This window comes from Sturnira hondurensis, unplaced genomic scaffold (assembly GCF_014824575.4).
Source record: "Sturnira hondurensis isolate 20B ecotype Veracruz unplaced genomic scaffold, ASM1482457v3 Scaffold0008723, whole genome shotgun sequence".
NCBI lineage: Eukaryota > Metazoa > Chordata > Mammalia > Chiroptera > Phyllostomidae > Sturnira > Sturnira hondurensis.
The window spans coordinates 794031-810563 of NW_028081354.1; the positions used below are offsets into that span (position 1 = coordinate 794031).

A 16533-nucleotide genomic window follows, 5' to 3' on the forward strand; every position below is an offset into this window, starting at 1 on the left:
ATAGATCAGTCTGTTAGAATAATGGGTATTTAGTATATCAGGAGCTGTCCAAAGAGGGACAAGGAGCATTTTGACAGTGTCTATCAGAAGTGAAAATGTGCAGACCCAGAGATCTCACCACGACTCAGGTAGGAAATTATCTGATAGATACACTGGTACAAGTGCTTGAAGATATCTATGCAAGAATTGGTCCCTGCCTCACTCCTCTTGCTAGCAAAAGGATGGAAACAACCTACATATCTAGGAATAAAAATTATAGGCTGACCATATGCTGCAATTCTCAACAGCAGATACAAGAAATGAGGGATCTGTAGAAATTTATGTGGAAAATATGCCAGGGTATATTGCAAAATGAAGGGAGAAAGGCAAGTTACAGAACAATATGTATAGTATGATCTCATTTCTATTTAAAATGCATGTGCGACTGTGTATTGGGAAAGACATGAAGAATATACATCAAGCTGTAGGTAGAATTTACCTGTAGGTATGTATGTATGCATACCTATGAGAATATAAGTACAGAGAATTAAGGGAGTAAGTTCTCCGTCCCCTGAGGTACGCAAATGGAGATTGGCTGCCTCATTTTGAGCGATGCTATGGAAGGGATTTCCACATCCTTCGGAGGTGATTTCGGTCCCCTCTTAGCCCTGAGAATCTCAGAGAATGGGGAGGTCCGGACTGGAAGAAGAATCCACCCCTAAGGGGAAAGGGTTAAGTGAGGATGGTGTTCCTGTGGGCGGGCTCGGCGATCGGCAGCGCCGGGCTCTGTTAGCCAAGCCTGAGCATCTCGGAGGATGCGGCGCAGCAGTGCTACTGGGACACGCGCAAGGTGAACGCGGGGGCTGCCTACACGACGCCCAGGTAAGGAGCTGGCACAGGGAGGGGGCAGTGGCGGAGCGGAGCCCAGGCAGGTAGCATGGCCTGCAGCCCCCATTTTGGGCGCGAGCAGCAGAGCCTGCACCAGAGCCCACCCCCACCTGGGACACTGCGGGAAGGCGCGGAGCCAGGGGAGAGGAGGAAAAGAGGTAACCTGAGATGGGCCAGCTCCCAGAGGCTGCCCAGCGCTGCCCTCGGACTGGCCTCTCCCCAGTCCTCAAAGCAGGGAGATTACCGCCTCCCCGCCCCACCCCCGAATCTCTTCAGCAGCTGGAACCCAGTGCTGGGCAGCCCCCCACTTGTCCACAGATGCCCACATCTCTTGGATTGGGGGTGGTGAACAGATGGCATATGCTTATCATTGAAGGCCCAACTCAGCTGTCTCCTCCTGTGCAAAATGATCCACTGGTGGGTTTCACAACCCCTAGCATGGCTGTGTGACCTTGGGTGAGTTGCTTAACCTCTCTGAACCTCGATTTCTTCCCCTGTGAAATGAGTATAGCCACACACCTGCTTGTGTTGGGAGGGTTGGTTGAGATGGAGGGCATGCGACTAAACTTAGCACAGATGCCCAACTGGGTAAGAGCTCAACACAGGAGAACTATTATTAACCAGTACCTGTGTTAGGGACCTTTCAGTCAGTCCTCCTCATCTTGCCCCTACTCCTGACACTGGAACGGAGTCTTCTCTTTGGTTCCCCTGCACCTAGCCTGAGCCAGGAACAGAGCATGGATGAACCTGGGCATTTTCCTGGTGAGAGAGCCTGGAATTTCCATTAGCTTCTCAAGGTGTCTGTGGGCCACCAAGAGTTAAGAGCCAAGGAGATTTGGGCACAGCTGTTTCCCAGAGAAAAGAAGCAGGGCCTCTGTCCCTAAATACACCCAGGCCTGGGCTCTCAGTTGCTATCCTCCCCTCTTCTGGCTGTAGGGTCCTTCCTGCCTCCCTGGCTCATCTAGGAACTCTCAGCAAGAGGAACTTTTAGGGTATATATAGCTGGGGCCAGTCATATGCTGGGGGGCTGGACACAAGACATGGAAGATAAAGGTGCAGCCCTTGAGAAGCCCCAGGCCTGTGGGAGACAGGAGATACATTATGTGACCAGGAAGATGGGGAGTGGTAGAGAGGGGTGACAGAGAAAGAAATGTCTAAGCTGAAACAAGCCATGTCATATCTTACCTGTCTTTCTGCACTGGCCTCTTTCCTCCTTTTAAAACATTAATGAGACAGTGAAACATCTCCATTGGCTTCCTATGACATTTACAATAAAATCCAGGTGCCTTACCTGGGCTTACCAGTACCCTTGTGGTCTAGCTCCACCTTCCTGACTTCGTCTCCCCCTGCCACTTTCTCCTTCGTTTCCTGAGCTGCGGCCACACTAGCCTTCTTATTTCTTGAACTCTCCTAACTCATTCCTGTACCATGGCCTTTGCACTTTCTGTTCCTTCTCCCAAGTGCTTTTCCCCATTACCTTCAAATGGCTGGTCCCTTCTTCTCATTTAGCATTAAGCTTACATGTCACCTCAGAGAGGCTGTCCTGAGACCCCCTGTGTGCCAGGACAGTCCCCCATCCCTCTACCTCGTAATCCTACTTTCTTTTCGCCATAGCTCATTTTATTGAATGTCATTCATTGTCTGTGCCTTCCCTAGAATGCCAGCTCCACGAGAGCAGGAATCCTGCCAGTTCTGTTCACTGCTTTACCCCCAGACCCTGGCCCATACCATATGCTCCAGTTATTTGTTGAAATAGTTAAGGGGGCTGGAGGGACAGAAAGCTTTCTGGACAAAGGGAAAAGTAAAAGGGCTCTAATACTTAGGCTACTATCGTAGGCCTGAGCCATTGTGTATTTTGTTATGTAAGTCTTACAGGAGCTCTTTAAAGTTAGGTACTGTTATTATACCCATTTTACGAATGAGGAAACCCTGATGCGAAGAGGTGAAGTAACCCAGAACTGGCAAAGCTGGGATTCAAACCCAGGTCTCTCCTCAAAGGCAGGGGCCTATTCCTGTCCCTCTCCAGGTCTCTCATATTTGAGCTGGGACTTCAAGAATAGGATTTCAGCAAGTGAAGGAGAAGGAAGAGAGCATCCAGGCAGAGGGAATGGCAGGAGCAAAGGCTTGGGGTGTCAGGCAGTCCAGTAGGCGTTGAAGGATAGGTGAGCAGCCTGGTGTGGCCTTGGAAGGCCAGGAAAGGGTCTTAATTCTCTCCTGAGGGTGCTGGGAAGCCACTGAAGGTTTTGAAGCAGGGCAAGTGGCATGACCAGAGATGTAGTTTTAAAAGGTCACTCTGGGCAGCACAGAGATTGACCAGGAAGGGGGGAAATGTGTGGGAGCAGAGGGACCTGCCTCATGTTGCTCTTCATTCATTTCCACCAACCCCCTTGGGGTAGCCACATGTCCCTAACCCTCACATGTCATTCCCCCTTTCCTTTTTTTTAGGCTTATCCAGTGAGGACTGGAAGTTGAGGGTTCTAGGGCCACGCATCAGAGTGGACGGACCATGGCCCCCAGCCCATGGTGCCATGTACATGGCCTCCTGCAACTACTGCTGCTACTGTCCCTGGGGGCTGGCCCTGCTCTGGGAAGGGGCCTTCCCAGGTCACAGAAGGACTTGGAACCACACCTGGCCCCAGGAGCCCACCCCAAGGCCCCTGTTGGCACAGAGCCCAAAGCCTTCAACTTCCTCTGGGAGAAGCCCAGAGATGTGAGCCCTTGGAACTTCAGTGTCCCCCAAGTCCCTGCTGAGGAGGTACCTGAGAGGATGGAAGACTCTACCCTTCGCCCAGTGCTACATGGACCTAAAGCAGCCCAGGGAGCTCAGAGAGAAGGACTCCCAGTAACTGATGACTTCCAAGTGGCTCAAGGGCCAAGTTCTCAGGGCTGGACAGGACCTCCTGACTCACAGGAGCCTCTGGAGCAAGATGCACCAGCACCCCATCCAGTGGGGCCCCCCCATTTCTCTTTCACCACTACAACTCCCAGATTCCAACTCAGGGTAGCCACAGTTCCTCCCTCCTCAGGGGAGCCTGGAGGCCAAGAGGGACAGCGACCACTTAGAGATGACAGTCTGGTTGCCAAAGTCAAGACCAGGCTCTCAGAGACATTCCCTTCAGCCCACCAGGATCCTCCCCACACTCTTGCACCCCACCTAGGCACTGTTAGGAGGCCAGTGCTGGAAGAACAGGGTTGGGGTGAGGAAAAGTTCCTGGAGGCAGCTCAAGGTCCCCTCCTCACCCAGCAGGATCCAGTAGCCTCTGGGGTTGGCTCAGTATCCCCAGTTGAGGTGGCATCCACTCAGGAGCCTGGGTTCCAGCCAGACCTGGCATTGGCCAGAAGCACTCCTCCAGCCAAGAAGCTGCCAACTGAGCCCCCCAAGAAGGCTGGAGGTGGGGACACCTGGGCAGTCAGTTTTCCAAGTCCCTCACCAAAGCAGGCTGACTTCCTTGATGTTCAGGGCTCACCAGGATCCCAAACTTCAGGTCCTCCAGCCTCAGAGACTCCTGATGGGCAGCCCAAGCCAGGTGGGTCCCAAAGTAAGGCGCTGAGCAGGGCGGGAGGGACAGTGCTCCATGACAATCAGACGTTCCAGTTTCTGTGTGCCCTCTGGTCCCTAGGGTCTCAGTTCCCTCATTCTGGAGGGTCAGGCAAAGTGATGACTGCTTTTGTCATTTCAGAGATAGCAGCAACGAATGGAGCAGACCCCATCTCTCCCCAGCGGGTGAGAGGAGCAGTGGAGGCCCCAGGTACCCCCAAGTCCCTCATCCCTGGCCCGTTGGAACCTGGCCCAACTACAAACCGAACAGAGAGCCCCATGGGAGCCCTGAAGCCAGGTGAGGGCATGGCTGGGGGTTTGGGGAGAGTGGGTACTCTGTCTAGTAACTAAGAATATGTGTGAGGTCCATATGGGAGGGAGGGGAGTGAATAAGGACAAACATCTCCTTAAAGAAATTGGCCAGGACTCCTTCAAACAACTTGGGGTAATAAATCAACACTGGGTGCTCTGGGAAAAGTCATTTGACCTTTGGGGGCTAGAATGTTCCTACATGTAACAAGGATGTATTGTGCAGTGATTCTCCAACTCTGGAATATCATCATCCAGGGAGCTTTTTAACTTACTTATTTATTTTAATCCTCACCCAAAGATATGTTTGTTGATTTTAGAGAGAGAGGAAGATGGGGGGAGGGAGAGAGAGTGAGAGAGACATGTGAGAAATAAACATCGATCAGTTGCCTCCCAAATATGCCCCCACTGGGGATCGAACCCACAACCTTGGTATGTGCCCTAACTGGGGGTAGAACCCACAACCCTTTGGTGCACAGAAGGATACTCCAACCAACTAAGCCACCCGGCCAGGGCTCACCCAAGCAGCTTTTTAAAAATTCCCAAGGAATTCTGATTCGATTGGTCTCCAGGTGATTCTAATATGCAATCCATGTTGGGAATAAAAATGATAGCTCACATCCATTTAGCATATGTTGGGTACTGGGCACTATGCTAAACATTTAATCCTACCCCATCCCCATTTTATAGATGTGATTGGAAAAGTTAAATAACTTGCCCACCATACTAGGGAATAATGGAAAATCAAAAGCACCTCACAAAGGGCTATTTTAATATTGTTATTGTTGCAGATGAAGCCGAGGAGTGGTCCGGGCGCCCCCAAAGCCATCCCCCAGCACCCCCAGTCCAGGCCCCCTCGACGTCACGCCGGGGCCTCATTCGGGTCACCACGCAGCGTGCCCTGGGACAGCCCCCGCCTCCGGAGCCCTCAGCCAGCTCCATGGCATCACCCCCAGCCTCTAGCCCTCCGGCCAATGCCACCGCACCCCCCCTGCGTTGGGGTCCCCTAAGGAGGGTACTGAGCTTTTCCTGGGAGCTGCACGTATACGGGGTCGGGGTGCTCTTTCTGCTGCCAGCGTTGCTGGCAATGGCCTCTCTGGCAGCCGCCCCTGCGGGGCCCTGGCTGGCGCTGGTGGCTGCAGTGCTGGTGCTTCTAGCATCAGGGCTGCGATCTGCCTACATGCTTGCGGACCCATACGGCTCGCAGGCGCGGCTGGGTTTACGAGCCGGCCTGGTGCTCTACAACCTACCTTTCCCTTTGCTGCTCACTGCACTGGCGGCCCTGACCCTGCTCGGCCTGGGTGCCGGGCTGCCACCGAAGCTGCAGAACCCGCTTCTGTTGGGAGTAGTGGCATTGGCGCACGGCGTGGAGTTACTCGTTACAGACCTGCTGTCGGTGAGACCGGCGCTCAACCTCCTGGCTCAGGGCTTTTCCTGTGCCTGGGGCGCAGCCGTGGCTCTGGGCACCCTCTGCCTATGCCGTCGTCGCCTGCTGGATGGGCCGCGGGGCTGGGATACCAGCCCCGGCCCGCGGCTGCTAGCAGTGGCGGGCGCACTGGGGCTGCTGGCCAGCGGCCTTCAGCTGGCGGCTGCGCTCTGGCTGTACCCGGGCCCAGGCCGCGTGAGCCGCTTCTCATGGGCCTGGTGGGGAGTTCATTTCTGGTTGCGCCTGCTGGAACTGACATGGGCACTCGCCTTGGCGCTGGCTGCTGTAGCCGCCGCGCGGCCCAGGCCGCCCACCGAGCATGCGTGCTGGGCTAAGCTGCTGCGCCTGGCGTGTCCCGCGCCCTCGGGCAAAAGCGAGGTGCCGGAGCGACCCAACAACTGCTATGCAGGGCATAATAGCGTCGGTGCAGGTAGCTTGTACATCAGCAAGAGCCTCATTCGCAACCCCGGGGAGGGAGCGCCGCCTGCCAGGCCCACTTCAGGCGCCTGGGGCTCCGCTGCGTCGCTGGGCCGCGGGCCCCAGGGTGGCCAGGGACTCTCCGGTAGCAGCGTGGGGCCCGCACCGTCGATGAGTGAGCTGGACCTGAGGCCGCCTTCGCCTATCAACCTGAGTCGCAGCATCGACGCCGCGCTCTTCCGAGAGCACTTGGTGCGAGACAGCGTATTCCGACGCTGTGGCCTGCGCGGCCTCGCCTCCCCGCCGCCTGGGGGCACGCTGCGGGCGCGCCGGGGCAGCCACCCTGACGCGGAGTTGGAAGGCCCGGGCTCTTCGCTCCTCCCTAGCCGCTGCCGGTCGCTCAGCGACGTACGCGTGCGCGGGCCAGTCCCACCACACGTGGTGGACGAGCCTGAGCGGGTGGCTTCTGGCAGCTCCATGGACAGTTTCTCCCGGGGCTCGCTCAAAATCAGCTGGAACCCGTGGCGCCACGGGTTGTCGTCGGTGGACAGTCTGCCCCTAGATGAGCTGCCCAGCACGGTGCAATTACTACCTGCCCCTGCTCCTGCTGCTACTCGGCACGAGGAACCCCTGGGTGAGGTCCAGCCTCACTGCAAGCCGGGGGAATCTCGCAGTGCCTCCAGTGACACCATTGAGCTCTGAGACAGCCCAGCGCTGCTGCAGGACCAAGGCCCGACCCCCGGAGGCCCGTGGCTGAATGGCATGGCCGACTGGGACCGTTGAGCATTTGAAAAACTGACATCCCGGGTCCTCAACCTGATTGTACCCGCGGAGACAGCCAGGAGCGAACCCACCCACCTCCTCCCGTTTTTTGTTTTTTAAATATCTCTATTTTTTCCAGCAAGTGTTTTGCACAGAGGTTGTGACTTACCACGGAATACAGGGTGGACATGCATGGATTACGTATGGGGAATGGGCTTCAGGTGCCACAAACACCCCTCCGGACTCCCCAATGTGGAGAGATGAGGCTGGCTTGTCTAGATTGACTGTCCTCTTTGTGCCAAAGAAATAAACCCTTAGGACTTGGCTCATGCCTCCCTCTGGCCATGCCAGGATCCTGTGCAGAGGAGAGGTAGGAGGCCCCAACCCCCAGTAATTCCAAGTCCAGTATGTGTTGGGGACAGGGGGATTGCTAAAAGAAAGAGCACTGGACCCTTAGCAGCTTTAGAAGTAAGGCTACCAATATTTTATTGAACATCTATTTGTTGTACAGTCTTCAGCTCTGCACCTTCATCACCTTTAATTATCATAATAAGGCTGACTGGAAAGCATTATCATGCCAATCTTATAGATGAGAAGAGTGAAGTTTAGAGATAAAAGTAATTTGCCCAGGGTCCTTTGGCCCAAATAACAGCTAGTACTGAACCCAGAAAGTTCCACCCTGAAGCCCGCATCCTCCATCCCCCTTCTCCTGAACACTACTTCAGGGCCAAGCCTCTCCTCTCTCCTCCCTCTACCCCTTCACCAGGGCAGCCCTCAATTTCCCAGGGTTTTAGAAAATTCCCCCAAGGGTAGGAGTGGGCACTCAGTAGCTTAGACCAACCCATGGTGGGTGAGGAGTAGGTAGTAAGAGTTAAGTTTCTTCATTTCCCAAGACCTTTCTTTATTACCTGAGATGAATAAATAAATCAGTGGTTGAGGGGTGGTAGCGTGAATACCAAAGAGGAGCTGGCAGCATGCAGCTGGCAGGAGAAGTGTGATGGGTTCGTCTCTGCAGGGACCCACCTCCCTTCTCATCCTGGGCAGAGGCCAAGCTCACTAGCAGCCACTGTAAGGAGACACTCTGAAAAATCCACACACATTGTGAAGCCTGCCTGGTCCCCACAAGGCCAGGATCTTATGGCATCCACATTTAGGGATACTTCCTTACCCCAGGGGTTTCACCTGCCCAGGCCTGGGTGCCTAGGCTGCTCCCTAGGTGGGTAGGGGGTGCTTATCCCATTCTCGAAAATAAAGCAAGCTGCCTTGAGTGTCCAGGCAGGAGAGAGGCCTGACTTCTTGGGGCAGCCTGGGTGGTAGGAGATCCTGGAAGTGTGGCAGAGATTATCTGCCCTTGATGAAGCCTTCCAGCACACGGTCACTGCGCTCTGACAACCAGTAGCCGGTCATGGCCGCCACAGCCCCAATGAAGATGGCGGTGAAGACCAAGTCACCCTTGGCAGCCAGTGTGGCCAGTGCACAGATGATAACACCAAAGAACATCTGCTGCAGCACCACCAGCTCATCCTCCGTCATCTCTGAGAAAAAGCCTGCCGGCTCTGTAAGGAATAAAAGAAGTGCCTGCCACTCCTCCTCGGTTGCTGGAGTCTCCCACACACCCTGTCCTCACTGCCACATGCCTGCTGGGCATGCCAGCACACGATGTCATTTGCTGCTGAGAACAACTCTAAGAGGAGCAGTAATTACCCCTGTCTCACTAAAAGAGAAACTGAGGCTCAGAGAGGTGAAGAGATTTGCCCAAGGCCATGTGGTGAGTGAGCTGTGACAGCATGTGTTATGCGTACCAGCCAGCCTGCTTGGATTCGGCTCCCAGCTCTGTAGCCTGCTTGCCATGTGGCTTTGGGCAAGGTGCTTAATTTCTCTGCATCCTAGTTTCCACTATGTAAAATGGGGATGAGAAAGATACCTACAGCACTGGATTTCTTTTAGGGGTAAAGTAAGTTAATACAGGTAACATGCTTGGAACAGTATTTTACACGGGGTAAGAACTGTGGAAGCAATCACTACTGTCATCATTGTGTCCTGCATCTCACCACACCATGGCCTACAGTAGCTCTCAGCAAACCAGGGCTAGGACTGGCCCCATTGGCTAGATGAGGAAAGAGGCTTGGGGAGGCAGAGTGACTTGATGGCAAGTCCAGTTTTCTTCTATCCTAGGGAGGTGCGAGGTCACAAAAAGCTACTCGGGAGATCGGATGTAGGTTAGGGTCTCAAAGCAACTGCATAGGGGCTGAAGCGGAGGAGGGGCAGAGCCTGTAACTGCCTGGAGAAGGGGTTTGCTGGGGGCCAGGTTGGAACTCACCTGGGATGTGCTCCTTCACACAGATGCCCTCGATCTGTTTGTAGCCCTCAGCACAGACACAACGGTAACTGCCCTCGGTGTTCTCACATCGCTCATTTTCTCCTGGACACACCTCTGTCTCACACTCGTCCACATCTTGAAGAAGGGTGAGGAGGGATCAGAGCTGCCAGGGTCCCACATGCAGCACCCCTGACTCCGTCTCTCACATCCTGACACTCCCTTCTGCCCTTGCCCAGGTAACATTCCACCCTTCCTTCCCCTACCCTGTCCATGTTCCAGGCCCTCTCAATTCATGGTGGCAAGACACTCCAGGGTACCTATGGCCCATTGGCAGGAGACTCACCGAGACACTTGGAGCCCACCTGCTGGTAGCCAGGGCTACACTTCTTACAGCGGCCAGGCCCTGCCCCCATGCAGCCCAGGCAGGCCTTGGCACAGTCTGGAGAAGGGAGAAGAGAGAAGAGAAATAAGGCTGAGAACTGCCCCCTAGGCCCAGGAGGATTCTGGGGCCTGAGAAGGCAGAAGTTTGGGGAGAACAGGTATGGAGCAGCTCCTACACTTCCCATGTCCCCTCTTCTGCAGGGGTGGACACTCACCTCGGCACTCATAGGAGCCCTCTGTGTTCACACAGAACTGATCAGCTCCACAGTTGGCTCGCTCTGTGCCACACTCATCGATATCTGTAGAGAGGCCAGCAGGATGGGGAATTTCAATCCCTAGTTCACTAATAGGGAAGCTGAGGCAAGGATTGTTGGGGAATAGACTCGCCAGGCTCATATGGTATGGCAGCAGCGGCAGGCTGTCCACCAGCACGGGAGCAGAGGTGCAGCTGGACTCCAGCTGGCCCGGGCAGAGACTACATTTTCTAATTTGCCTTGCAGCCCAGGACGGCCTTGTGGTTGAGTTCTGGCCAACAGGATGTAAACAGAAGTGATGTGTTCCACTTTTAGCCTGGCTTTAAAACAATGGGCTTGGACTCATCCATGCATTTTCTTCCCTTTCTTATTTCCTGAGTGCTAGGTTGAGGTGCCCGTGATCGAGCCTCAACCACAAAGACAATACAACCACAAAGACAGTGGGATGACGGCACAGTAAGAAGGAAGGAATCTGTGTCCTTGAATGGTTGTGAGAGTAGAACTTCCCTGCCAGCCTGGACCACTTGCTTTGAGACTGGGATTTAAGATAAAAATAAACCTCTATATTCTTTAAGCCACAATCTTTGGGAATCTTTTTGTTACAGCACTTTAACCATTACTTTCACTCATATAAATGGCTAGGTTTGATGCCAAACCAAATCTCAAACCCAGGTTTCCTGACCCAAGTTCAGTACCCTCATTCCTCTGGCTAACCATCCTCAGTTTTCCAAACTTGGCCCAAGTGACATGTCTTCTAAGAAGCCTCTCCTGATTCCCTAACACCACCAAGCTGGATCAGGGACATCTCTCAGTATACAAAGATCAGTCCATATTCTAAGTGCCTGGTTGCTGTTTTGCCTTCCCAACCAGGGCAAGGTCTCCATAAAGATGGGAGCTGTGTTGGTCTAGTTTCACCCAGAGGTGTGAGTACTAATGGAAAACCAAGCCGGGGCCCTTGCCCGCCTCCCCAGATCTAGGGCACAGCTCCACTCACCTACACACTTGAGGTGATGCAGGGCCCAGCCTTTCTTGCACTGTAAACAGTTTGATTCTTCGGGTCCCGAGCAGCGGGCACAGGGGCCAAAACAAGCTGGGCAGAATGGGAGAAGCATGAGGATGGGCAGGCAGGCACCCCATCAGCCCCTGCCCAGAGCCTCGCCTTTTGGCTACCTACCCGAACATACCAGGTGGCTGGCGTTGCGCTCCGCCTCAAAGTAGCCAAGGCCACACTGGCCACAGGCCTCACCCCCATAGCCGGCTTGACAGTCACAGTGCCCGCTGCCCCCTCGAGTCCCTTCCCCTTCACAATGCCCGTAGCCACCGCAGGGCTTCTCTGTGCCCCCAGGACAGGCTGTGGGCAGACACCAAACCAGGTGAGATTATAAAAATAATCTTGTACACAGAAAACAGTAACATCTGGGGGGAGAAAACTTCATTCTAATAGCAACTAATATTTTGTCATAAAATATTTTTGAAATTTACTTAACCGCTACCCCATTGTGGAACAATTAGGTTATTTATACGTCTTTTCTTTTATAAAGGCTGAATTGACCATCTTTGTCACAACTCTTTATCTGCAGCTTCTGGATAGACTTTTCTAAAGGAGGCTACTAGTAAGTTTAGCTCCTGACTTTGGACTGTGTGTAGAAAAAGGTGGTGATGCTGAGGGCTTCAGAACAGCACCTGGGACCCTAGGAAGGCCCCCTGGGGATGGAGCCTGGTCTGATCCAGGCGTGGGAAATGAGGGGTGGAAGTGGAGGCATTTCTCAAATACAAGATAAAAACCACAGCCACATCTGACTCAGTCTAGCTCTGTATCTTGGCCCATCTCACCAGCCTTACGAAGCAGATAAGAACTAAGGTCCCGCAGAGTTACCCGAGCAGCCTAAGTTCACACAGCCTGCTAGAGGCAGAGCCAGGACTGGAGACCTGGCCTCAGCAGTCCCCTCCCATCCTCCAAGAGGACCTTGGAGAACTCACGAAGGCAGGAGGGCCCGAAGGTTCCTGAAGGGCAGCAGAGCTTCAGGGAATCTGAGCAGAGCCACTGGAAGAGGTCTGGGGCTTCCTGCTGCCTGAGGTGGGGAGGTGGTGTGACAGCAAGCGGGGCTCAGACAGTGTCCGAGGCGTTGCCCACCCCCCAACCTCCCACGGAATCTGTGACGCAACCCATCCTGCATGTAAGACCCGTAAGGCCACCTTTCCTCATTTGGCAGAGGGGTAAACTGAAGCTCAGAGTGAGAGCTTGGGTCCCTCAGCAAGTCCTGAGCAGATCCGGGTTTGGAAGAGAGAGCCAAAACAGGACACAGCTCCTGGCATGCAACCCCCTGCCTGCTTCACCACGAGCCCCCGCCTGTGGCCCCCTCCCCGGGAAAGCCCCCACGCCACTCACTTGTGAAACCACCAGCTCTCCACCAGCTCCTCACTCAGCTCCAGCAGGCGGTGGCACTCGAAGTCTGACTTGCTGCACACGCTCTCAAGCACCTCTACCAGGCGGGTCTCACTGGCCAGACAGAGCGGCAGTGTTGGGAACACGTTCCACTGCACCCACACCCTCCCGAAGGTCTCCTCTTCCACCACTCCTCATGGCAGGTTAGCGTCAAAGGAAAGGCCATAAGGCATAAGGGAAGGGACACGTATTGAGAGTCAGACAGACCTGAATTCATATCTTGTTGTGTGACCTTGGGCAAGTCAACCTCTCTCGAACCTGTTTTCTCATTTGTAAAATGGGGACGATACCTCCTCTACAAGTTTGTTGTACAATACCTGCATCTGCACAATGGAATACATACCCTTGCTGGGTAGATATAATTAGAAATATATTATATAGCTAGTATTAACGAGGATGCAAAAAAACTGGAATTCTCCTGTACTGTAAGTGAGAACAAAAAATGGTGCAGACACCGTCGTGGAAAACAGTTTGGCAGACCCTGAATAAGTTACACATGAAATCACCGTGTGCCTCAGTTTTTGCACTCCTGAGTTTACAAACAAAGAGTGTTCAAACACAAACTGGTTCACAGATGTTCATAGCAGTACTATTCACAGTAGTCAAAAGGTAGAAACAACCCAACTATCAGTGGAATGGTGAATGAATGGATAAACAAAATGTGGTATACCCACACAACAGAATATTATTAAGCCTTAAAAAGGAATGAAGTGCTGATATATGCTACAATATGGATGAACGTTGAAAACATTATGATAAGTGAAAGAAGCCAAACATAAAAGGCCACATTAGTGCAGGATCCCAACAGAATCAGCAAGCCCACAGAGACAGGAAGCAAATTAGTGGTTGTCAGGGGCTGAGGGGAAGGGAGAACGGGGAGGGGAGAATAAGGAGTGACAGCTTAATGGATATGGAGTGTCTTTTGGGATGATGAAAACGTTCTAGAACTAGTGTAATGCTTGCACAACACTGTGAATGTACAAAATGTCTCTAGCCCTGGCTGGTGCAGCTCAGTGGGTTGAATGCTGGCCTGGGAACCAAAAGATCAACAGTTCAATTTCCAATCAGGGCATATGCCTGGGTTGCGGGCCAGGTCCCTAGTTACGGGCACGTAAAAAGCAATTGATGGATGTTTCTCTCCCTCTCTTTCTCCCTCCTTTCCCCTCTCTCTAGAAAAGAATAAATAAAATCTTTTATAATAAATTTTATGTGTCATGTATTCTACTTCAGTAAAAAACTAATATATACACATATAATGTATATTGCTATATATTTAAAATGTCTGAAACAGTGTCTGGCATATAGGAGGAGGTGATTTAAAAAGAGAAAGAAAGAAAACCTGGAGCCAGCCATTAAAAGCTGAAACTGCCCTTAGGCTTATTTTAGCCAATCCCCTCACTCCCCAATAAAGAAACAGGCCTGTTGAGGGAAAGGAAAATGACCAATGTTACATAATAAAACCAAACAGTCTAATTCTTAACCACAGACCTATGAAATAAGCAAAGTGAGTATTAATACCCCCATTTCACAGATGAGAAAATGGAAGCTTAGAACGGTTAAGAGACCTTCCCAAGGATACCAAGGGTCAAAACTGACAGCCAGGTCTAACTCCAAGTTTTTGCTGACTCCTCAATTTGATTTTGAAAATCTAGAGAGCCTAGGGCTCAGAATTTTCCATTCAATACAACCTCATCTTCATTTAGATCTAACTCAAATAGACTGTTTAATGTACCTCTCAGCCCGACATGCTCAAAGAGAACACCCAGTTCCACCCCACCCCTACCCCTTCTCCTTCAGTTTTATCTGGAGGTAAATTTCAGAAAACAGCCTCACAATTCAACCAGTTTGCTCAGGCCCAAAACTTAGTAAGCATCTTTTATTTTTATTTCTCTCATACCACATAACAAAACCATATCAAGTCCTATCAGTCTAACTGCAAAATATATGCAGAATTTGACCCCCTCTCACCTTGTTCACCACCACTAGATAGCACACTAGCTCCTGCTACCTCCTTGCCTAGACTACGCATTAGCTTCTCAGCCTGTCTCCCTGCTTGCTCCACCCCGGCCCTCTAATAGTTTCTACTTGTTACACAGTCATGTGGGTAATCTTTTAAAAGCATAAATAAGACCACATCACTTCTGTGCTCAAAACCACCCAACGGCCTCCCTCTATAGTCAGAATGAAATCCAAACTCCTTTCTGTGGCTTTCAAGGCCTGGGTCTCTGCTTTCACCTTCTCTCACCCCATTCCAGCCACTTTTCAAACACGCCAAGCTCAGTTTCACTCTGTCCACATCTTTTTCCTGATTGTTATGTAGCTTGCTTCCTTCCTTCAGGTCTCTGTACAATGTCACACCTTGAACAGCATGCCTCCCACCATTCTGTAGTCCACCCTATTTATTTCTCTATTCACTGTGTATCTCCTCTACAAAAATTTAAGCTACTTGGAGATGGGATTTTGCTTGCCTTATTTACTGCTGTACTATAAATACTCAGTGATATTTGTTGAATGAGTAATCACTCCCTAAGAGGCTCTAGACCCCTACCAGCAGAGCAGAGACTGGGAAGTGAGCTATACAAACCTGTCCTTCTAGCCCCTTACCTGTCTTTGTATTTGGACAACTTCTCTTCCTCCCAGGCAGTATTTCCACCTCCAAAGTTGTCCCGGGTGGTTCTCTCCAAGCCCTGGAAATGGAGAAAATTAGTAATACCTAAGTACAGAAGGACAGTGCCTGGCACATTCTACCACTTCAGTATCTCAAGGACCAGAAAACAGGCACGGAGAGGCAACCAGCCTAAGGCCATACAATTATTAAGTAACCGTACGGACTTTCATGCCAGATATCCCCATTCTCAATCACTTGCTATAGTAGCCAGGCCCCTCCCACCAACCAAGCTACTGGTACACTCACCTTGTTGAAGCTGTCGACCAGTCCCCGGCATGTATGACACGGGTGGGGCTCAGTTGGGGGCGAAGACTGGGGAGCAGGAGAGGGCTGGAGCCAAACTGGGCCTGGGAGGCTGAAGAAGAGGCTCAGGCCCCAAACCAGACCCGGAACTAGGCCCCTCGGGGGTCGTGGGGCCATCTTTTCCCAGGCTGGGGACCTATAGATGGAGGGCATGCGTAGGGTTCGCTGGAGGAGCCAGGTGAGAAAGAAAAGGGTCAGTTCTGAGGTGCCACAGGTCTGGGAGCCCAGATTTGTTATTATAAGAAATGGAGGCTGGACTTGGGTAGTCTAGAGGAGGGAGTATGGTGGGGAAATGAGCGGGAATAAGTTATCTTTGTTACCCTTGGGGAGGTATCCTGGACCCTTGGTAAGGAGGCAGGAATCAGCCCATGTTTTGGGGTCTGAATATGGGTTATAAGGAACAGGATCAATGGAATTAGGGAGAATGGGTCAGATTCCAAGTACTGGGAAGAAGTAGCGGATGAACGATCTTGTGGGGAGGAGCCCAATCCGGATCTAAAGAGAAGGGGTTAGGTTCAGGGCCCACAGGTGGCCAAGGCACAGCCCAAGAGTCGGCAGGGGAGGATCCAGACCCGCCTAGACTGCGGGGGAGAAAGAGACGACCCACCCAGCCCGCCGGCGCAGATGGCTCTATAGCCTCAGCACCACCTCCACCGCCGCCTGCGTAAGACGTGCAGCCTCCGCCAGCCCCGCAGTCCAGAGGGCGGAGTCCACGCCGCAGCCAGTGGTGGCGAGCCATGTGCAATTGCGTCATTTCGCTCCAGCCAACCAGAGGCGGCTCCGGGGTGCACCTGTCCTGTTTGTTAAAGGGCCGAGGGGACAGAGCGAAAGGGCAGCGTGAA

The 16533-nt window shown here is 52.6% G+C and overlaps 2 protein-coding genes across 5 annotated transcripts; one reads left to right on the forward strand and one right to left on the reverse strand.

Moving 5' to 3' along the window:
• The first annotated feature begins 771 nt into the window (after positions 1-771).
• On the forward strand, positions 772-8563 carry PRRT3 (proline rich transmembrane protein 3). 2 transcript variants are annotated; one of them, XM_037055612.1, is made up of 5 exons: positions 772-861; positions 1144-1323; positions 3313-4394; positions 4548-4703; positions 5506-8563. In XM_037055612.1, exons 3-5 carry the CDS (start codon positions 3374-3376, stop codon positions 7257-7259), a joined length of 2931 nt encoding a protein of 976 aa, XP_036911507.1. In that variant the 5' UTR covers positions 772-861; positions 1144-1323; positions 3313-3373; the 3' UTR covers positions 7260-8563. The 2 variants fall into 2 exon arrangements, with proteins under 2 accessions (XP_036911507.1, XP_036911508.1); XM_037055613.1 differs by lacking the exon at positions 1144-1323.
• On the reverse strand, positions 7781-16384 carry CRELD1 (CRELD disulfide isomerase 1). 3 transcript variants are annotated; one of them, XM_037055628.1, is made up of 11 exons: positions 16299-16384; positions 15635-15827; positions 15325-15407; positions 12664-12774; positions 12255-12346; positions 11449-11625; positions 11269-11364; positions 10236-10319; positions 9983-10078; positions 9640-9774; positions 7781-8875 (listed from the first exon to the last, which is right to left on the reverse strand). In XM_037055628.1, exons 2-11 carry the CDS (start codon positions 15806-15808, stop codon positions 8661-8663), a joined length of 1263 nt encoding a protein of 420 aa, XP_036911523.1. In that variant the 5' UTR covers positions 15809-15827; positions 16299-16384; the 3' UTR covers positions 7781-8660. The 3 variants fall into 3 exon arrangements, with proteins under 3 accessions (XP_036911523.1, XP_036911524.1, XP_036911522.1); XM_037055629.1 differs by lacking the exon at positions 16299-16384 and adding an exon at positions 16012-16284; XM_037055627.1 differs by lacking the exon at positions 16299-16384 and having other exon boundaries at positions 15635-15999.
• Positions 16385-16533: the final 149 nt, after the last annotated feature.